General features: G+C 39.1%; 1 protein-coding gene across 1 annotated transcript in view; it reads left to right on the forward strand.

Moving 5' to 3' along the window:
• Positions 1-22,968, forward strand: part of thsd7ab (thrombospondin, type I, domain containing 7Ab) — a 186,776-nt gene that overhangs the window by 85,928 nt on the left and 77,880 nt on the right. Inside the window, exons 6-9 of the mRNA XM_075466226.1 lie at positions 1,785-1,940; positions 2,570-2,773; positions 10,296-10,490; positions 17,160-17,406. Coding sequence (XP_075322341.1) covers positions 1,785-1,940; positions 2,570-2,773; positions 10,296-10,490; positions 17,160-17,406 — 802 coding nt within the window. The remainder of the gene's footprint in view (positions 1-1,784; positions 1,941-2,569; positions 2,774-10,295; positions 10,491-17,159; positions 17,407-22,968) is intronic.

The following is a 22,968-nucleotide window of genomic DNA, read 5'->3' on the forward strand; positions in this document are numbered from 1 at the left end:
TTCTCTTTTTTTTAATACTCTTATATACTTTTTATTCAACTTTTAGCCTTTTAGGAACACTCCCACTCCAACAATACAGCAGAGTTTCTTTGGCAGAACAGGGCAGGGTTCACCATTAAACCTTTAGTCCCTCCTACCACAATGTGACTCATTTAAATGGCAAATTTACCTGATCGTCCTCCTTCAGAGAATAAGTGAACAACTGGAGCTATTAGCGGAAGGATAAACCGACGTACCGTTATTTGACAGACTGTTTGTCTAACTCCAGTTTGCGGTTTGTGGTTTGATACTGTGATTCCAGTCTCGTGAAACCATTGTTTTTCCTCTACTTTTGTTGCCACTCAGTGTTTCGTCAAGTGTTTTTCCATATTTACATATCATACATGCATGCTTTTTGTGCACGCTTTTACCTTGCTGTAAAATTAAGCCTCTTAAAAACCCTTATTGCTCCTCACAGTTTATCTTTTTAATATTAGATGTGCAAAACAGTGAGCTCTTTTAACTTAAACTTGAAGACTTAGATTTGAAGGTTATCTATGGCTGCTGAGGAATGCTGATATGAAACATGTTTAGAAAATGTGAAATGACAAAAAAATAAATGTTTAGAGTGTGGAAGTTACTCAAAGTAATTGATGCATTGTCAAATGTAATGTAACTAAACAGACTTGCTCTGTTTTGTGTGAAGCTGTAAAAGATAAGGTCTTTGTATGTGTAAGATGAAAAGATAAAGAGGCAGAATCAGGGAAACAGGAGGAGACAGGCTCTGTTCAACGTCTCCTACATTTTACAAATTAACCTGTTATATATAATCTCATTAGGGCAGTTTACCCATTTAATATGTGTGGTAGAGCATTTCAATTTGTGATCTTTCAATGTGGATTTACATGTCTTTGTTTTAAATCTAACTGCAAAGTTTGCAGTAGCTCCAGTGGCATCAATCTCGGTGTCCAACTCTAAACATTTAAGTAAAAAAGCTCAGCCACTTCCCTTTGTCCCACTCACTGCATTTCTGATCAATCTCCAATCTCCAGTCCTGAAAAAATAGACTCAAAGGGTGCCCAAAAAGCTTTGGAAGATTAAGTGGCACTACTTTGAAATGACACTGATACCAGCATAGAAGTGAACTATGTATGCAGGAATATATTAAGTCAGTATCTTTAGGAGCTCAACACATCAAGTTTATTTATTGTGGCTCAGTTCAGCCGACATTCAGAGATGTATTTTGCACAGTTGTCACAGAGCTGTGCTTTGCATGCCGAAAGCATCTTTGCTCTTAAAAATAAGTTCCTCAGTGGGATTCAAACAGCCATGCATTTACCCGCTACATCAAGTAAAGAACTTTCTAAATCCAACATGGCATGATGTGGGAAAGTGGATGCCAAATTAGACCTCATGGAATAAACAAGAGCCAAGATGTCCTCACTGTTCTCTACCTATAGCGTTGTATTGTTGCATGCCCTCACCATGCCTCTGCCTGGAGCCCATAGGCAGAGCCCCACATTGTTTTATGTTGCTATCAAGGTGCTGCAGGAGATAATCATTGCTAATTTATCATTCTGACATGCTAACAGGGAGGCGATAAAACAAACAAAGGGATAATTGTGTCTACTTCACAGGCATTTTTTTTTTTTTCATTACGGCTCTAATCTGCTCTCTATAGGGATTTTAATGGGGAATAAAAGTAAATAAGCACATTTTTGTGCCTTGTTGTTGTAAAAATGTCTCACAATCAGGTTTTGTTTATGCTGCCGCTTATTTTGTGCTCCTTTTGCTGATCTGCACAGCCTCCCGCCCAATGGAAAACCAGTTCTGTGAGGGTCCGATCCCCAACAGATCGCAGCTGTGCCAAATCCCCTGTCCCATCGACTGCGAGGTGTCGCCGTGGGGCGCCTGGGGGCCGTGCACCTTTGAAAACTGCAATGATCTAACCGGAAAGAAAGGTAAAAAGGAAATGCAAATGCATTAAATCGAGGACTGCATGTGTCACCTCTTCAGCATGATTGTGCTTTAGTAAATAGTCACATAGGTAATAGTAATAAATAGTTACAACCTTTAGTTCTAGCTTCAGAGGGTAACGTTGCATGTTTAATGTTTATCAGCTTTTTGAAAATGTCATTTCTGGGAATTCTACTGTAGCTACATTTTAATTACTCTTTCATTAGTCAAAGTAGGCACTAATCGCATCGCATTAGAACAGGATGGGCAGAGTAAGATTCATAGCAGCACAAGCTCAAACCATGTGGGGAAACCATGAAGAAGTCCTCGTGCTCCACTTTTAATTAATATTAATAAGTTCTGAGCAAGTGAGCCATGAAACTAAACTAAGCTGGTGGAGCGAGTACTCAGATCGACTCAGACTTTACTTAAATGTACAGAAGGTATCAAAGTAGAGGTATTCTCTCTACGTTGAGGCAGTTCTGATATGTTAGCAGCATTTCGTAGCTGGTCAAAATGGCTACTTCTTCATATACAGTTTGGTAATTTAGTCTGGGAAGCCAATCTGTGTTTCAGGCTCCCTCCAAAGGGTCGGAAGGTCATGAAATACTTAACGTGATCATCTGAATTGCAGGTTTTAAAATGAGGAAACGACAGATTACCAACGAGCCAACAGGAGGTCTGGGAAACTGCCCACACCTGGTAGAGGCGGTGCCATGTGACGAGCCCAGTTGTTACAACTGGAAAGTAGTTGGTCTGGATAAGTGTATACCTGACGATGAGAAACAATGTGGCCCTGGAAGTCAGCTGGCTCAGGTCCAGTGCATCAACAGCAATGGTAAGGGGACATTAAACCCACTGTTTCAGTAGATGATCTCATTTGGCTGAATGATGACAGCAGTGTTTCTTGCTCTATAGCTTCAGTGTTTATTGGTTGACATTATCGAAGAAACTCCCATTAACTCACTCATCCTTGCATGGGCTGCTTTTCAAACCACCTCTATATGCAAGAATGGAGTACAGGTCAGACCTTGCATGAAAAATCCTGTATTTTCAAGGTCACCTGTCTACTGACCCTCCAGGTCTAGTTGTGCAGGGCTGTACGTGAGGAGATTTCCATTACATGACTCCTGGTTGCCATTTATCAACTTTTCGGAGGAATCCTCTCCACGCTTCTCTCCCTCAAGCCCTCCTTCCTGTCGCCCCGTTAAACCTCCCCTGCTTTAACGCTTGCTTGATTCGGTTTTGCCACCCCTCTCCCGCTGTCTGTCTCATTACAGTCTTCCTCTCTGCACGCACAATTAAGCCTCACTCGCAGTAAATCAAATCAATCCTCTGTTGCCCTGAGTGTTGGAGTCACTCTGCTGTTCTTGTTTGTTTTTACTGCTTCTCTTTCATTACTGTAAATCTTTCATTTTAGCGGTGGCGGCGTGGAGATGTTTTTAGGATGTCCTATATCTTCAAGTCATGGAGACATTTTAGACGAGATGAGATGTAAAACATTATCTATTTTTTAACTTGTTGCTTTTTTGTTTTGAGCTCTGGATTACATAGCATGGCATGTTTATTTATTCCATTTAGATGCAAACATACCCTGACTGTGGGTGTTGTGATCTAATGCAGTGGTTTATCTTTCTAATAAATCCCAGTTCACGCATCATCTGCAGGTACTCAGTGAAGTTGTTTGGGTAGATTAGTCCAGCCCTCCCTGCCTTTCAGGAGCAGCAGAAACTCTGTCCTTTCTCCTCCTGACTTTGGTTGATTGATCCTCCTCACATTCGGTCTCCCATCTGATGAAAATGGATTTGTTCTGTTTAGATTTTCGATCTGCATTACGCCTCAGTGATTTTTCACTGCAATGTTGGCTGTATCTTTTCTCCGTGTGTGTCCCAGTCATAAAAGAAAAGGCCACACAGCCAGGCCCCAGACAACAGGCGAAGGTCGATACAAATGTTATTGAAACTGGCTATTGATATTCCAAATGCTGACTGCCTGCCCACTTAGCCAGGGAACTGTTTCTTCTCTGCATACTGAGTATGGAGGTTTTCCTCTCATAGTGGGTGCTTTGTTCGTTCATATTGTCTCTTTGTAAGAGTCTGAGAGTTGCTGAGGTCTCTTGTCATTTCTTATTTTCACGCATTGCTATTTCCATCGTCATTTGGTTCACTGCAGCTCCGTCAAAGTGACATCTCAATGTTAAGTCAGCCACAGTCTGACATTTGATGCTTCTATTTGGTTTGAAATCTTAGTTCAATTGAAAGGGTTTTGTTTCCCTGAGCGTATGCTCACTTTACAAAAATGTTACATGAGTGTATCGCTTAACTACTCGGTGCATAGCAGCACATGAAGTAACGCAGACAAATATGTGGGTTAATATAATCCACTTATAACTGCTATTTGGAGCTCATCAATAAAACATTAACAACGGTGTTAGAATTCAGGAATCCTATGTGAATTTGCACTTGCCATGTTCAGTGGCCCCGCTTTATGGAGATATCCCAGGACCAACAGCCCATCAATATTAATAATTTAGAGATAATTCATATTGAAACACTGTAATGTCAAAATGGAAAAGGTAAGTGATATTTTTATTTTGTCACTGGTGATAATTTATGAAAAGGCACAGCATAGATAAACCCAGGGTCAACCTGGAAATAGCAGACACGTCTCTGGTGAGACTCAGATTGGAGGTGTTTTTGATGTTCATTGTTGCAGTCTGGGGGCTGCAGGGTGGTGTGGTGGTTAGCTCCGTCGCCTCACAGCGAGAGGGTTCCAGGTTCAACTCCCGGCTGGAGTTTGCATGTTCTCCCCGTGTTGGGATAGGAGATAGGCTCCAGCCCCCCCCCACGACCCGACCGACGGATTCAGCGGGTATAGAAAATGGATGGATGGATGTTGCCGTCTGTGCTGTAACATTATCTGCATAGATCACCTGGTTCTGATTCCCATTTATCTACTCTCATCCACAGAACAAGTTTCAATTACTCAATGTAGCTGAAGAGAAAAGTATCCTCTGTTTCATTAATGAAATGTGTTAGCTGGAAAAAATAGAATGAAAAAGAAAAAAAGAAAGCAATGCTGTCTGAAAGAAACTTTTAATTGCATAAAGTTTTTAGTGTTGAGGTAGATGACTGTATTAACTAAAAAAAAATTACACCAGCTAAAACAGATCAATAATAGATTATTATCTCTCAGAAGAACGAGCCAAAACAAACCTGCGTTAGCTTAAAAAAAGATTTTTAGAAAGTTTAAAATATTTCTTATTGGATTCAAGGAGCCTTATTTAAACAAAAATTGTGTTTGCTTTAAGAATGAATTACCCATGAACCCTAAAGTAACACTTCAATTCACCTGTGCAAGGTGAGATAAATGTGTGTCAGCTTAAAATAGAGACAGTGTTGGCTAGTAAAAGTGTCCTCTGTTTTGTTGAATTATGTTAGCTGGAAGTAACCTGTTTTGTTTTTTTATTATTGAAAATAAATAATGTGGTGTTAGCTAAAATAAGCTTAGCAAAGGTTGCTTTGTTAGTGGCAGCAATCACTCCCCTCCTTAATCAAAGTTTTAAGGATAATTTGATCATACGCTGAGACTGTGTTTGAATTGTCCGCTCATACATTACAACGATTTATACAAAAGAATTCAGCAATATTGTGGTTCTATTTTAAATATAATAAGCACTTTTCATTCTCTATATAGAGCTCTACGGAGTCATCAAACGGTACCCTCAAAGTAGCGTGCAGAGGCATCAGTAGTGGACATCAGTCGACATAAACTCTAATGCACTGTGGCAAGGAGCCAGCAGCTGTAAAAGTAGACAGACTCTAAAATCTGCAAGTCATTATTGATAATTTCATACCTGCTGTGAATGCCTGGCGAGCATAACATGACTCAGACAATAAACATGTAATGGATATGTGATAATGCACTGCAAGCTTGCTTTTGATAGCTATTAAAGCAGTGGGGAAACTGATTTGAAAAGCAGTATATTTAATTTTTAATTCAAAATGAGTTTATTGAAGTTCTGTTATTATCTTTATAGTTACACCTGCAGTCCATGAATCATGAGATTTGCCTTGTATGCATCCTGTTGTCGTTTATGTGCCAGATGGCTGTGAAAATCTGGCGCATAATTCTGAAGCTCTGTTGCATTCAAGTTGTGTCAGGAATGTGTCAGTAGCTCTCTAACCTTTCTCCCAACAAATTCTGGATTCTGACTGCAGCACACAGAGGAATAGCTCAGATTTAGTGAGAGACTTTTGGAGTTTTTCCTGGTCTTCTGAAAATTTAGGGTACTTGATTGATCACAGCAACACAAGCCTGAGCACTTTATGTAATGCAAACCTGTCATGAACAACATGATACTTTCACTGTGATTGTGTAAAAACCATAAAAGATACCTAAGAAATTTACTCATCAATCCAGCAATCCATCCATTTTCTGACATTTAGTCATGACTGGATCTCAGAGCAAGAGTTTAAGCAGAGATTCCCAAACCTCCCCAGCCACTTCCTCCAGGTCTTCCAGTGGGGCAATGAGGCATTCCCAAGCCAGCTGAGAGGTATGATTTATCCAACAAGCCCTAGGTCTGACCTGAGGCATCCTATAGGCAGGATGCCGAATGTCTGGAAGACATCCTGACCAGATGCTTGAACCACCTCAAAGGCTCATTTCAATATGGAGGAGCAGTGACTCTAATCCTAGCTCCTCATCCTATCCCTTAGGCCTCGCCACCCTTCAGAGGAAACTCATCTTCACTGCCTGTTTTTCATGATCTCGTTCTTTTTGTCACTACCCACAGCTCATAACCATGAGGATTGGAATGTAGATTGACTGGTAAATTGACAGCTTTCCCTTTTGCCTCACAGGTAGGTCTGCACCTCAAACGTCTGCATCGCAGCAGATGCTGCCACAATCTGGCTGTCAAGCTTATAGGACCATATAATCTGGGAAACCCTTTACTCCTTGCCTACACCCAGAAAGTCTTTGAACAGAATCTGTGGGTGGAGATAGCCCTGGTGGAGACCACTATGCATCGGAAACTAGTCTGACTTACTGCTGGTAATGCAAATCAAGATCTCACTCTGGCTGCAGAGGAACTGAACAGCCTGTAACACAGGACCCTCCCCCCCACACTGATTGGGCAAACTGCTACCCAAGCTCCAGTATCCTTGTGCAGCTAAAGAGCTTGTCCAGTGTTCCATGACCAAGACTAAAAGCCAAATTGCTCCTCCCTCTCTCCAACACCTAGGCATAAACTTTCCCAGGGAGGCTGAGAAATGATTCCCCCTGTTGTTGAAGCACACCCTTTGGTTTCCCTTACCTTTACTTGTCTGAGACCCATTTAAACTTTGGTTGTGTGTTTGTTGTAGGAAATGCTGGAGCAGTAAGGCTAGGTTTCCCCTCTTGATTTGTACATATCTTATTGGTGCGTGTGTGGAGATTAGAAAAAGATTCCTTAAAGTCTAATCATCTTTTCCCAGATGAAGCCACATGTGTTGGAACATAATCAACATGCTTTTTTGCTTGTCAGATTTTCTGACTTTTTCTCGACACCTGAAAGATCCAAAGGGCTCCAGAATCAGGAGGGAATCTCGCAACAAGCAAATGCACTTTTGCGTTTGAATTCATGCTGCTGTTGATATGCTGTTATACCACTGTGATATACTATTAGAACCAGTTGTGCTTCAATCAGATATAAAAGGCACATTACTAAAACCCCACAGGAAATCAGGAGTACAATAGCTTTATTTAAATGTACAGCTAGCACAACCATCTTAATTCCCTCCACATACACACAGCTGTCTGTCTGTGTTTACTATAGAGTAACATAAACACACATACATCTAAATTTTATACGACCTATGTACAACTTGATCAATGAGATTAAATCCACTGTATGGATCAAATCTCCAGTTATTGTCTGCACACCTTCCTGCAATTTCTTCACCAGGAACATTAAGATGTTACAGTGAACAAGTGTCCTTTTTTTTTAAATTCCGTGTCCCTAGTCTCCCAAATTGAGATGAAGTTTTACTTATGTTAGGCTCTATTTTTTCTTTCTAAATTCAATACTGCATGACCCTTTTTTTAAAGGTTTGCTTACAGTATATCCAGCAGCTGTGAAAGCAGGGAAGGCTTTCATTGTAAGGGGCGTTCATGCGGGTCAAATCCAGGTTAATCTCCCACTGTCTTTGCTGCCTAGCCAACCCCAAAGGGAAAACATTTGGAGACCACAAAATCAAAACTAAAACTGTGCAGATTTTAGCAGAATATTCTGGAAACGGCCACAAAGAAGAGGAAATGCAGCTACATGCCAAAGTGGTAAATGAGTTGGAACTAGGAGAAGCCAGTGGAAGATATTTGTGGAAGAGGTTTTTACGGATGTATGGCTGAAGAGATTTGCAGATCAATGAATGCATTCCTGCTGAAAGCCAAAAATAAATGCCGACCAGTTAGAACTAACTGAAATAACCGACATTTTCCTTTCACTGTGTAGTACTTCCAGTCATATATGTCAGCAGACAGTGATGATTATGCAAAACACCAATGCATTTACCATTGCAAAAAGAAAAAGAGCTCATGTGGCTGTACAAAAGCAACAACCATAGTTACTGTATGGACGTGCTGGCACCAGCCGCTGTGGGTTCTTTTTTATGTTTCAAGGGAGACGCGGTATAAAAATTTCAGCAGTGGTAGCGTGTCCCAGATAGTCAGATACACATGCTCTTTGTCCCATATTTGGACAGTTGGGATCCGGGTACCATTAAAGCAATCAATGGTTGTCATGCTGTTGTGAGTACCATTTGAGAGAATATACTTCCCAAGAAGAGAGTTCAGGCATCTTAGGAAAACAAGCACGTCTCTGCAGTTTAAAATGGAAGTGTGGGCTTGACACTGTGCCATCAATTAAGACACACAGCAGTTAATTTTCCCAGCTGCTCCGACTGTCTCTGAGCTGAAGGGTTGTTTGACATAATGGCATTCCTGCAGTGCAATCTTTTACCTTAAGGTGTGTTTTCACTGACCAAGTTACTAACCTTTCAAAACAAGTAGTGTTGGTTGAAGAGGTCACACCCTGACCATACGCTCGAAAATAAACTTTCATAAAAATCTTTTTTAGATATGTGGCCTTAAACCTTACCTCTTTGACTGAGCTTATTCTTAAAACATCAATATGTTATGATATGCCTGTGATCTACATGCTTTAATAGTACACCTGCACATACTTATTCATGAATTCATTTATTTATTTACTCATTTCTTCTTCACCTCTTGCTTTTACTGCCACTTTAAATGCTTTGAAGAATGTTCTTAATTTTTCTTTCTACTTTTACATGGTTGTTTTGTCTTGATTTTGTTTTTACTTTGTAAGGCACTAAAGAGTTGGTTTGACAAATGTTTTTTGGTTATAAGCTACAGTATTCTTACAAAAAAATGATCATATCTTATTACATTTAAATACTTAGATATAGGTGGCAAATTAAGGGAAAAACCTGAACCTGCGATACTCAACCTTTTGCTGCTGCTCATATGGTGATGATCCAAAGACTTGCAGAATTGATGCCTCTTGAGGCTGTTCTGGCAGCACATAGTGGCCCTTACACACTGTAAGACTCTTAATACAATCATTTTGCTTTGATATGTCACCTGTCTGTATTTAAATGTGTCTGCACTCCAGCTTGTCAGACATAATTGGAGAATAATCATGCAAATCGGAATTAAATTAAAATGTTCTTATATTCAAAATAGTATCAATATCTAAATTAGTCTGAAAATGTTACAATTTCTCATCTGAAAAGACGGATGGCAGCTTGTAATGAATAAAGTTTACATGTGGTATCACAATATCAAATTCAAAGCCACTTGTCATAACATTCGTCTGAAAACTTTAGTCTTTCTATCCAATTCTTGTCACATTACTTTCAGCTAAACATCAAGCGCAAGAATCACTGATGGGCAGTTGGTTTAGCAGATGGAATTTTAAATGAACATTTTGATTAAAAATACAACTAGAGAAAGAAAAACCTTCAAGCATTAAGGAAAATGTAGATTTTATGAGCAATCTTCAGGCAGTTTACTGAGTTTTATTTCCTGAATATAATGTTAATATAACATAACCCCATTATTAAGAAACATACCATGAAATAAACACTTTATATACCTCATTATTGACAGAAAATGACTACCTCGTATACTTATGTCAGACAAACAGATTCACCAGCTAGTGTTTTCCTCCATTTAAAATGAACAGAGCTCTGTTACAAGCCTTTAATTGTCTTGGAATTAGAATTTCAGGCTGACTATTACCGTCTTATGCTCTTACCGGCCAACTTTAACCCTTTCATGTTCTTTCTCACCAGGTGAGCTGGTGGACAGAAACCTCTGCTCCTCTTCCACTGCTCCGCAGCCCATGCCCTGCGAGGTGCCCTGCTCCAGAGACTGCGTGCTCAGTGACTGGACGTCCTGGTCCACTTGCTCTCAGACGTGCTCCAGTAAGACCATCGAGGGCAAGCAGATGAGGACCCGTTCTATTCTAGCTTACAATGCTGGGGAAGGTAAGTCTCCCCCTGCAGACTGTCGTCTTCCCCATCGCGTATGGAAATGCATGCTGATGAAGCCTGGGAATTGGCTTAGTCGTGGCCTTTCAAGTCGTCCTTTGCTGTCACTCACTGAATGTCCGATTTCACACTTGTCTGCTTGTGCATTTGTCCTTATCTCAAAGTCTTCTTATCTGTCCTGGTTATTATTTCTGTTGGTCTGTCTCTTCGCCTGACACTCACTTCATTTTATTTTATTATTTTTTTTATCTCCGAGATCATTTCCCTGCATATGTTTGTTCATTTGAGTTAATCTCTGTATGTGTTTGCTTGTTTGCCTGTCGTTGTTTTGGTCCAGTCATGAAAATGTTTCCCGGGTCTTATCTGTTTATGTGCTTTCCTCGCAGTCACTGGAATGATTGTTGCGTGGATCACGGTGATGGAGGGTAACAGCTGTAATTAAAGACTGCTGATAGCTGTTGTAAACATCTAGCTACGTGTCTGCTGGCTTGTTTAGAGCTCTGAAAAATGTGAACGTTATTATAGTTCCTTTAGGCAATAGATTGAGAATTTATTCAGCTCACTGTAATTCAGTCAGAACTTGTTGGTCATATGTGGAGTAGTTTTGTTGTGTTAGTTGTTACCTGTTGTTTTGCTGGGGTCCGTTTCACAAAGCGGGTTCAACAAACTCTGAGTCTAATCCTGAACTCTGAGTTGATCTACTCTGAGATAGAAAACCCTGAGTTTTTGGTTCCAGAAACGCTGATTTGAGGGAGTTTAGTCAACTCTGAGTAGTTTCACCTTGAGTTTTGCGTGTGCGCCACAACTTTAAAAAGCCAGCATCAATGGAGCCCCGATTCGACGAGTCACCATGGCAACGGGGAAGAGGAGGGGCTACGTTTTTCACCAACCTCGAATTGGAAATCTTAATGCGCTCATACGGCGAGTTTCAATACGTTTTTAGAAATAAGTGCAACACCGTTGCAGCAGCAAAAGCGTAAGTTTAAATGTAGTCCTTTGCAATCACAATAATATTACAGGGAAACTGCTTGAATGGTAGCCCATTCATTTATTTCATTTAGGTGCAATCTCGCGGGGGAGAAGCACACTTGGCAGCAGTTTAAGATGAAATATAAAAACATTGTTCAAACAGGTGAGACCTCGGCATGGAGGTTCCTCATTTTGTTCATGTTTTACACTGTAAAATAAATATTAAGTGGCTATTTGACTGTGCAGTTATTTTATTCCCAACATAATGCTGTTTTCACACACATAAACTATGTCTTCTCATCTATATCATGTTCTGTTAAATAATTAAGCCTATTTACACTAACACAGACTTCTACTCAGCCAACAGAAAGAAGGCAGATGCCCGTAAAACGGGTGGTGCCCAGCACCGCCACCTCTTAACGGAGGGCCAGTGGCTGAGGGAATCCCCCCCCCCCCAAGACACGAGTGCCTTTATAAAATATAATAGGCCTATATATATCTTTTTAAGCCTATTCATACAAATATTTATTTGTCTTTTATGGTTTTTTTTTCTTTTGTCCCAACACATTCTGATGGTGCCGCTCAAAAAGATAATTGTCTGTAAATGCAAAAATCTATGCGCGGTCTGATAACCATCTCCAACGAATATTTATTTCTCTGCGCAATAATGCTGCACCTTCATCCATGGGATCGTTGTCAAAAGGACATGTTCGTGAAAAAAGTCGCCTCCTACTGTGCCTAATGGACTTCTAGAAGTAGAAGAACTCGCTCTGCTGACTGAATGAGATCTACTGACTCAGGTCAGATAGTGGAGCCCAGAGTTCAAACTAGACACGGTGAAGCAGCTTTTAGCTGTTATGCTGCACACAACTGGAACAAACTACCAGCAGAACTGAAATCAGCCACAACTGTAAGCACTTTTAAATCCAGGTTAAAAACATTTCTCTTTCGGTGTGCTTATGGTTGAGTTTATATTTTTCTTTTTCCCCTCTTTTTTGATTGCTTTAATTTTTATTTAATTTTTAATTTTTTTCTTTAAATTGCTTGTTTTTATGCTGCTTTATGCTGTTCTTTTAAATGCCTTGTCTTTATGTAAAGCACATTGAGTTGCCTGTGGTATGAAATGCGCTATATAAATAAAGATGCCTTGCCTTGAATGAATGAGGAAATCAAATGGTGTGTGTGGCTGAAAGAGGGCGGAGACAGAGAGAAACTCGAGGTTTCTTGAATAAAACCTGGTCCCGACCAGGTTAGGTTCAGAGAGTCTGTTACTACGGTAACTGACCAAGAGCTTAAATTACCTCTCTTTGTGAAACAGGCTAGAGTTACCCCTCTTTCTCGGGTTTGAGTTACCCCCCTTTGTGAAACGGAAAACTCAGGGTTTCCCTCACTTCAGGGTTAATAAACTCAGAGTTTTCACTAAACCTGCTTTGTGAAACGTTCCTCTGGAGTTTTAGTTCATGCAATGCATAACTCACCTGTCCCATTGACATATCTAATGTCTGTGTTACTCAAAGGTCTGTCACAGGTGCCGAAGTTTCCAGAACTTTTTGGTAAATCTTTTGTCTCTTGATAGACTAGATATAATGTAGCTTATGTAGCTTTAGATGGACGGAAAATAATCAATACAATATTATTTTATCATCACACATTTTAATGAACACAAATACCCAAGAGCAATAAGAGAAAGAAGCTTTTTCCTCTCCACCACAAGTTGCCCCTGCAGAGAAGATTATCTGATTAGATTCTGAGCTCCCTGGCAGATTTTTGCAGCTCCCGTGCTGCATGTTAATGAAGGACAAAGTTGTTGAAACCACAGGAACCACTCAAAGCACAAGACACAGGGTTCGCATTAATATGCAACCAACAATGTTTGCACGGGACACCGTGTTAATTAATGCACTAATAAGCCAATTAATTACCTATTTAGCATAACTGCCTATTCAGGGGTGATTTCTGTGGGACTTGTGAAAGCCCAAGAGCCTCTCACTGTTTGACACCCATCAGGACTGATGTTCAAGTTGCATGTTAAGTGGCAATCGCTCAAACTTTCTGTGAATGGGACAGAAATGATTGTTATTTTGCCAATGTTTATTTTAAAACAAATGAAGGGAAAAAAGTATAGGCAGAATCATGGCAACGTTCATTATAATAAAAAAAATAAAAAAAGCTGTTGCAGTTTGAACAAATGAAGAAAAAACTTTTGGGAAGTTGGACGTGTAGGGGAGAAAGAGGATGAACTCCCCGGAGATCACCATGAATCCTTTTGGGCCGGGTTTGTAGGCTGGAAACTCGCAGCCAATACTCAAAGTGTGGTAATGATTAGTTAACTTCAAGTTAGTTTTGGAACAGTTAGTTTTGTGCTAATCCTACTTTAGTTGTAATTCAGTTGTAGAAAAGCAGAATTTGAGGAGTAAAAGCAGAACAATTTAAGGTGTGTTAGGTAGACTTTAGTACATGGCTGTGCATGTAATAATTTACATTATTTTTTTAGTAAAATAAAGTTGATTTACTTTTTTTTACGTTTTTGTAAGTATACTTGAATTTTATTGCACAGGTACCACGAATATGACGGCGATAAGCCGTTAATATATTCCTATTCTTTTATTACTATGTTCAATCATACTTTTTAGGTATTTCTATTAATGAATAAAGCACTAGTTTTGCTCTTAGCTGTTTGGTATTGGAAGGAAATGCACTTATGATTTCTTGTGACCTGAAGTTCTTTTGCCTACCGATGTTGAACGCACTTATTGTAAGTCACTTTGGTTAAAAGCGTCTGCAAAATGACCGTAATGTAATGTAATGTAAAGAGTGTAAAAAGTACACATAAATTTACTCTCAGATGTATGCATTTTAATTATATTAAAGTATATTCAGTTTGGACCAGGATCTTCTCAGTAACATGTTCAGGATTACCCATCACAGCAACATTTCCTTCTTCACTCGTCACTCTTTTTCTGTCTGCTGGTATAGTCTGAAAGCCGGGTACAGACATGTTGTTGTCTGGAATATGTTCCTGCACTGTAAAAGCTTTTCGTAATATTGTGCCCTCTTCAAGCACTTCAAGCTCGTCCATCTTCCTTGTCAGTGAACGGTTTCAACCTCCTCCTCGTTTCTCTGTTTTTCTCCTGCCTTGCATCCACAACATTTCTCCTTCAACTCATCTGAATTTAGGGTTTTATTCAGGGCATTTCTTGAGCTTTGGAAAGTTCAATCAGCTGCCTCCACATGTAAATGTCTTTCCCGTTGGCATGGTTTGTCATCATAAAAGATGTTGAAAAGTTCAAGAATTACCAGCAGAATTCCTTTGGGCATCAAAACACACAAACCAGCATTGGAAGATGTTCTAAAAAAATCCTTTTTAAAACAGAAAAAAAGATACAATATCATCGGCGCTCCTGCAACAGGCTGCCACTGGTGTGACACAATTCCAAATGATCATTTAAAAAAAGAGCATTTCAGACTTTTTTCCCTTTGTGTATTTTGCCAAATCCTGCACCTGCCTGCCAACTGTCTGCCTTTGTAGCTGCAATGAGAGCTGCTCCACATTTTCTCCAGAGTCCAAGCCACAGCATTTTCCAGGTCATTGTTCAGCAGCAGCTCAGGCTCATTTCAGACGCCATGTCACATTAGTGTTGGGTCTGTTTCTCCCCCTGTTGTTAGTCAGCTAAGGTTGTGTGGCACAGTCAGCAGAAAGAAAGTCATTCTCAGTAATCGTTAAATTGAGTTGTGTGTGAGCTTGGCATGATTGTACACCGCCGCTCATTTAGGAGCTGGCTTTCTGTCAACTCTGGCAACGAACTATGGGTGTGGAGGATTCACAGTCCAGCAATGCCTCTCAATCTTTGCTGAAAGCCCGACGTGTCTGCAATTACTCTAAACCAGACAGGTCGCTTTCAGTCCATTGACCCAACAACCGACTGGATGCTGCTTCCCAAGAGAAATAAGAGGTAGAGGGCCACAAAGAGAGCAATAGCTTTGGGAAATTTAAAAACAATAGATGAAGGTTGTGCATGCTAAAGTAGTGAAATAAAAGTCTGAGCAGTTAGATGAACAAACGGTGGTGTTTATTTTTTGTCTTTAAAATAGACTCAAAAGAAAAGCTGAAGTTAAGAGTGAAAATATGAGGCGAAATAGACAAATTTCCTCGACATTAGCCATCAGCCGTTTGTAATAATTATGGAAAAATATGAGGGAAGATGACATAATGACTTCTTGAGCTTTCATCACATTATTTTTCTGCAGAAAATTAGTCAGCGACATATAGATCAATCAACCTAAGCCTCAGCGCTCAGCCTCAGGCAATAAAAACCCACAACTCTCATGAAACTGACAACTGGTTCATTTACTGTCTTTTTTGATAGTTTCATTGTCATTATTATTATTATCATTAGTATTATTTAGCAAATCCCATTTTCTAAGTGCAAGAAATTGTTTTTCTCTGCCGTTCATCTTTCATTATTATAGGGTTGTCACATAACTCTAGCAGCTGGCTGTGTTTCTATTAAACAGACTCTGAATGAGTAACTATTTCAAAAGCCAATGACAAGGGTTGTGCTCCAATAAAACTCTGGCATGCTCTTGTTAACAAATATATTAGATACATGTATCATCTCAAAGTTTCTCAGCAAATTAATATGTATAATCTCCCCATGTCTCATGGGGAGATTATAGAACCCTGTGTCACTTCCACCTCCTCACATAGGAACACTCTGAACAATATGCAGGGTTTCTGAGTGGACCTGATTTGTTTGCTTGCCTAAACACAATCAAGTGGGGAGTAATATTGAAAGTACTGTAACCTTAAAGAAACCGGAGAGTCCATAGCAAAACAAAGTGGAAAAATAATGCTTCCGCGCTGTAGTTGAGCTCAGGTCAAAATTAGGTTTTTAAAGTTTGTACTACAATGTAGGAAATGTTGGTTTACATCTGTGGTATCCAAGAATATAAAGTGACATGTTTGTCTTGTAACCGGGTGGGTTTGTCAGACAGTGACAAGGGGTGCTGGATTTTAAAAAGAATATTTGGTGTGCATGATGCAATGGAAATGAGCTTCAACCCCATGTTTAAGTCTCAAGTCGAATTACAAAGTGGCCAATGTAGGTATCAATGCAGTGTTAATTGTTTTTTATTTGGGCAGCAGAACAACCAGCAACTGTGCTACATTGACATTACTTCCTTTATTTATTATTAGAGTAATATTACATTTTATCAAATCAAATCAAATTTATTCATATAGCACATTTCATGTACAAACAATTCAACGTGCTTTACATAAAATAAAAGCATTGCAGCAGGGAGTGGAAGAAGCATTAAAAATACATAAAATAATATATAGAGAAACAAATAAAATGATTTAAATGAATTTAAAAACAAGCAAAAGTCAAGATAAGTTAAAAGATAGCGTGCAGATTTCATGCATAGACACATGAGAAAAGAAATGTTTTTAACCTGAATTTAAAAATGTCTCCATTTGGTGAAAGTTTAATCTCCACTGGCAGTTTGTTCCACTTGTTTGCAGCATAACAGCTAAATGCTGCTTCTCCGTGTTTAGTCAGTCAGTCATTTTAGCAGTATTCAACATCTCAACACGCATTCAGTCATTTAAAGTCAGTGTATCTGTAGCTTTATTTCATTCAAAGTGTATAAAAGACTGACATTGTTTTTTCTCTTAACTGTTATCTGATATTTCAGGTGGCGCTATGTGCCCAAACAGCAGTTCCCTTCAAGAGGTGAGGAACTGTAACGAACACGCCTGTACAGTTTACCACTGGCAAACAGGGCCCTGGGGCCCTTGCACGGAAGACCCCTCAACGGCATCGCTCAACACCTCTGCAGGAGTGCGTGCCAGCAGCGACGGTCAGGGTCTCTGCTCCATGGGAATGCAGACTCGCAAGGTGATCTGTGTGCGTGTCAACGTTGGACAGGTGCCACCCAAGAAGTAAGCTGCTTATCTTTTATTTGAATCGGTTCAAATTTGGTCCTGTGGTGTAAAATCTGTGCTAAGTAATCCAGTCTACTTGATCTTTAGATGCATATTTCCTGCCTCTCTGTGGCTGTGCTGGAATTATGAATGCAAACTGAGACCATTTCCTTCTATAATCAGGCATTTCAGCACAATCATTAAAAGATTAATCCTTAAAATCACTGAAATAAGATGGATTTTCAACATTTTAAAAAGAAAATAGTTTTTACCATAAGCATGTGATGTTTTCTGTGGATTAATCTCTTTTACAGAACATATGGACTTTTTCTCCCCTAAATTAAATTGCTAAAAATTACTTGAATTTAATAATGGGCACAATAGAGTCCCTCCCCTGCCAAAAGTGATACAATTCTTACCGAATTCCTTTCCATTTGTCTTGTTGGAGGATCGATTTACTCAATTCTCTTCACATTAGACTCGAATCACATAGGATTTAAGTGAAATAATAGTCATACCTGACCCGTGATGGAATGACTTTTCACTGGAGTCGGCTTTAATCCACAGTCCACAAATATTGTTGCAGCAGCTTTATCAGTCCCAGAAATCTTTTTATTTACATTTAAATGTTGCAGACACACCTCATTACTTTAGTTTAAATGTGGTCAAAAGCAAGTTATCAGACTCCTGCCAAGTGTAATCAGCATTACTGGCTCCCAGCCAAGGTTAGTGAAAATCCTAGTTTAGCATTAGCATTAGCCTTGAGTAGCACGATCAACCGCACAGTCTTCAGGGAATGTTTACAGCTCATTACCTTAGCAGAGCTAACGGTGACTATGTTGCTTGCTTGGTTTACAGAAAGGCCAAAAATACTTCCTTTCAACCCCCGTTTTGATTTTTGCTTTACTATTAATGCACCACAAGTGGGCTGATTAAATAAAGAGTAAAATAAGCTCTCAAAAGGGTCATTTTAATCTGTACACGTGTTAAAAATGCATGCCAGTATATTTACTTGTGCACACAATTTAAAACCATGACGGAGGATATCATCATCAAATGACTCAAACATCTGACTCTGTACACTACATGTAATGCTTCGTCTGCGAAATAAAGGATATTTCAGCTTGTGGTTCTTATTAGTTCTAGTAATACTAAGACTCTTATTAGAGTTAAAGAGAATTAGATATTACTCGCCATAATTTGTACAGACTCTGAAAAAGCTGCTGTAAGGAGACAGAATGAGCAAGTCAGCGGGGTACATCAGATGATTAATAAGGCAATCTCCCATCATACATCCAGTCCTCCCTACGTTCATTTAGTTTAATAGAAAGATAATAATATACAAACATTAATAAGCCCATTAGAGAGCCCAGGCTGTATACAGCTTCTGTATTTGTGCGATATCAAAATTAAACGGTAACAGTTTGGCAACAGTAGTGAAGAACACAATGTGAGGTTCAGTATATTTGACTGTTAAGGCTCAAACCAGCAACCCTCAGAATGACAGATACCCACTCTACCTCCTGAGCTACAGCCATTTATCGGCAGTTGTTTCCGACCCCGTAGGTTAAGGATTCCAGACATCCGGTCACGTTTGTCCCTGCAATGCTCCAACCCGTGGAGGGTGACTTAATTTCTTACTCAGTTAGCAACAGTCACCCCAAACAGATGCAGAAGATGCTCAGCTGCCACCATGATAAAAAGAAAGAATATTTTCAGACTTACTCCATCTCATTAAACAGTAACGGGTATCTCCAGTTGGCTCAAACTGCATGTCTCAACTTCTACCTGTATTTTTTTCATCTGGTAATCAATCAGTGGAAACTTAATTGATTAACAATCATTAACATTGTTGTGAGACCTGAATTAAATGTTTCCGGATTTTAAGTGCACGTGCTTTGAGCAGAAGTTCTCAATCATGTGCCAACACAAACCAAGTGTTCTCATTTCAAATTAATCTCTCCAGCAGCTGTTTTTTTGCTGATTTGGACAGCTTCATTCAAAACGAAGAAACTAATAAGTGAAATCTTGAGCTGCGTTTGGAATAACAGAGGAGAACTGTACAATTCTTTTTGATATGTGAAATCCTTTGTTGGAGAACTCCTTTGTTTTGGATTGAAGCTTGATGAGCACAGGGGAAAAAATGGGGGAAAAAACGACTATCTTACTGCATTCATTTGGTTCAGTGATGGAATAGATGAGACATTGAGGGCATTTTTTACATTTATTTCAAAGGGCATCAGTAATAAAACTGTACATGACAGGACTGAGCTGTATCTGCAGATTCATCTACAAGCAGTTGAAAGATTAAAAAACAAAGCAAGGGTCAGAAATCGAGAGATGGATGAGAGAGACATCAGAGATGGGGAGCAAAGTGACAACAGCTGAGTAAGAAAGTCAGAGCAAAAATTAGGAGAAGTTGACAGACATGGTTATGTAAACTGAGCACACTCAACGTGAGGTTAACTCCCAGTCCATATCTTCCCTTTGCAGGCGACCGCAGATAAATAAATAATCTCTCTGTCCCTGAAAGCCTAATTAATCCTGCCGTTTTGGGCCCTACTAATTTCTCATTGATGATAATGACAGTAATTAAATGGGATTGATACTTTAAGGCAATTTAATCACGAGGCAGATGAGATGAGCCCGGATGTTTGTGGTTAACTCCGAAGACCACACTGCATGAGGCGAATTCCAAATAGACAAGTTTACTTGAACATCTGTCGGAAAGTTCGGTCTACAGTCTGGCATCAGTTACGCTCCACTGATACACTCGACAACTGGAGAAAAAAAAAAGATCTGTTGGTGTCACATTTCGTGGAAAATAAGTTAAAAGCTGATTGGTATTGTGTTTCTCACTATACTTTGAGAGTAGAAAAACTCTAAAGCATCATTATCATATAGGAGATGATGGGAACATCAATTATTTTAGGTGGAAGGCCCGGCCAATTCAGCTGAACTTTTCAGGCTGCAAATGAGAGATCGAAAGCCGGTCTAAATCTCTTATAGCATCTATTTCAGCATTGAATTTACACTGGCAGAGTTGAACAATGGACAACAGAAGCCCCAGTGTGTTTAGAGAATAGGAGGAGAAGAGGCGTCAAGGGTAACAGTTCTGAATAACTATCAAAAGGAGGTTTCAGTCAATTTATTTCTATTATCCTTTGTTTTGCTGGTCAATAACTTTATATCATCGACTATAACTAGCAAAAAGGCAAAGGAGCAACATGTACCACTAAAACTAAGTATCCCATCAAGCACCTACTCACTCTACCAGTAAGGGGTTATTGTTATTGGCCTCGGCTGACGCTGTTTGAGGTTGTGAGTAAAGAAGGTTGCACAGTTGACTTGTTGACATTTTCAGTGGGGTTTTTTTCTTAGATGACTGCCACAGAACATCTTTTATGTCTTTTCGCTTCACCTTTTTTGCTCGTAATGGCTATATTGATTTCGAGCTGCTGAGATCTTTGAAAACAGACTTGAAAATAGTCCATTAGTGCAAACAATGTAAAAAGTGTGACTTTCAGGCTGTAACAACCCAGAGCCCACTTTCTAAAGTGAATGCTTTAAAGTGAGAGTTTTGTTCCATGAGTTGCAGCAGATTTCTTGCTATACTAACACCCCCGTGCTTGCATGTATATTAAAAAAGTTATTGTTTATTTGTAATGCTCTTGTCCATACCTACTGTACAGTCTTCTATATTCTATGTGGCAATCACTGTGCGACACCTGAGAAAGGAAACGTAGAGTTGGTTTATTCCTGAAAAGACCATAAGACTGAGAGATTCTTCCTTTATTTACATAGCTTGCTTACAGGGCTGATGTTTCTTATTGTTTATTTCAGCTGAATAGAAGATATCTTTGCACAAACAAAGACTAAGGGTTATTTAAAAAGGGCAAATTCAATCCTTGCCAGTTCATTTAAACCCTATAATCAATATGAGCACAGTAAAAAGAATCTTGAATTTGATTCCAGTATCAATATTTTATGGAACTAATTGTGATTATATTTTCCAAATTGTGTATTATTTAGAGTGAATTCAGTTTTTGTTTTTAATATAAAAGAATCTGAACAGTTTCAACTTTTTTTTACTTCAGTACTCACCTGTGAGGGGATAAACTAATTATATAGATTTTTTTTTTTTACACGTAAAAGCGTGTTTATGTGAATTTATCTTCATTTTTCACTTCATGATCTCCCTGAATTTAAACAGTAAGGCAGTGATAATTGAAAAGTGTAATTGTTACATGAGGTTATTATGGTATGCTTAGTATGTAGTATGTAGTTGATACTTGGATGATCATATGCCTTCACCCTCCCTATAAAATGTATGAGTTAAGGGATTTATTTCTCTTGCTTGTTTCTCATTCAAATCTTATTTCACACAAAGTCTGAACAATACTTAACTGAACACTTAAAAGGTACACTGCAGTTATATAACCATACCAATGGTATCAAACAGTAAGTCATACTAAAGCACTGAAATTGCACTCATGTTTCGTTCATTAACTCAAAAGCACACACAGTAACATATTCAATGTTCTCAATTTCTACATGTCTGACATTCAACTCCCAATTAAATTTGTAGTTTGCATCATTGAAAACAATCTCTGTCATCACAGCTTCAGTTTCCGTCTCCCTGGAGACAAAAGCATGACTGACAGTAACAGAAAGTGCTATCAAAGAGGAGCCTTCGTGCAGACTGGGGCGCTGTCCGTGGTGCTGAAGAACTTTTCTCCCAGTTATGCACCAGTGTTGATTATTATGTCCCTTTCAGGTACTCTCTTTCACTTTTAAGTTTGGAGATGGGTTTTTGTAATTTTGCTGTAACTGGCAGGGGTCCAGACTTCATTTCACTGCAACATAAAACTCCCCAGGTGTAGAACATTGCTCCTTTGTAGCCTTGAATACTAAAAAGTTCACACACATATGCAGGAAATGAAATAATTTGAACACCTCATGAGGAAATTACTTCCAATGACAAAACACTGCCACCAAGATAGGTCCTATTAAGTTGATTGCCAATTACCTTTACCAGCTACTCATTTGTCTGCTATAAAAGGGTCTGGCAATCAACACTTTGATAAGCAAGTTTTCAAAGCAACATGAGTTAATTAACAGAATGGAAAGTGGCCAAATCATATATACTGAACATTCATAGATATTGAAGAACCAAAAAAATCCAAAACATAAACTCATTCAGTGGCACATTTCAGAAGTTACTGTGTGAATCAATACTGGACTTTCAAACAATAGACTGAAACAGCAAGGTGGATGTTTATTATTTTCCATTTCTGGACAATACATTTAAAGCAAGTCTTACACGCAACAACTACCAAATGCATCATTTCAACCAAACTATATCATGTGTGTAAGACAGACAACATGCTGGAATTGGCTCAGAAAACACTTGTTATTCCAGGGTGCAATGAACAGATAATATATCCCATTTTGCTTTAACAGTAGTCACATTAGCATCAGTCCTAGTTAAAAAAAAAAAACCCCTCTGTACTGAAATAGAAATGTTCACTTTGTGTCCCAAAACATTTGACAATTTTAAGTGCCTTACCACCGTTTTCA

The sequence above is a fragment of the Odontesthes bonariensis genome, chromosome 5 (genome assembly GCF_027942865.1).
Source record: "Odontesthes bonariensis isolate fOdoBon6 chromosome 5, fOdoBon6.hap1, whole genome shotgun sequence".
In the NCBI taxonomy this organism is placed as follows: Eukaryota; Metazoa; Chordata; class Actinopteri; order Atheriniformes; family Atherinopsidae; genus Odontesthes; species Odontesthes bonariensis.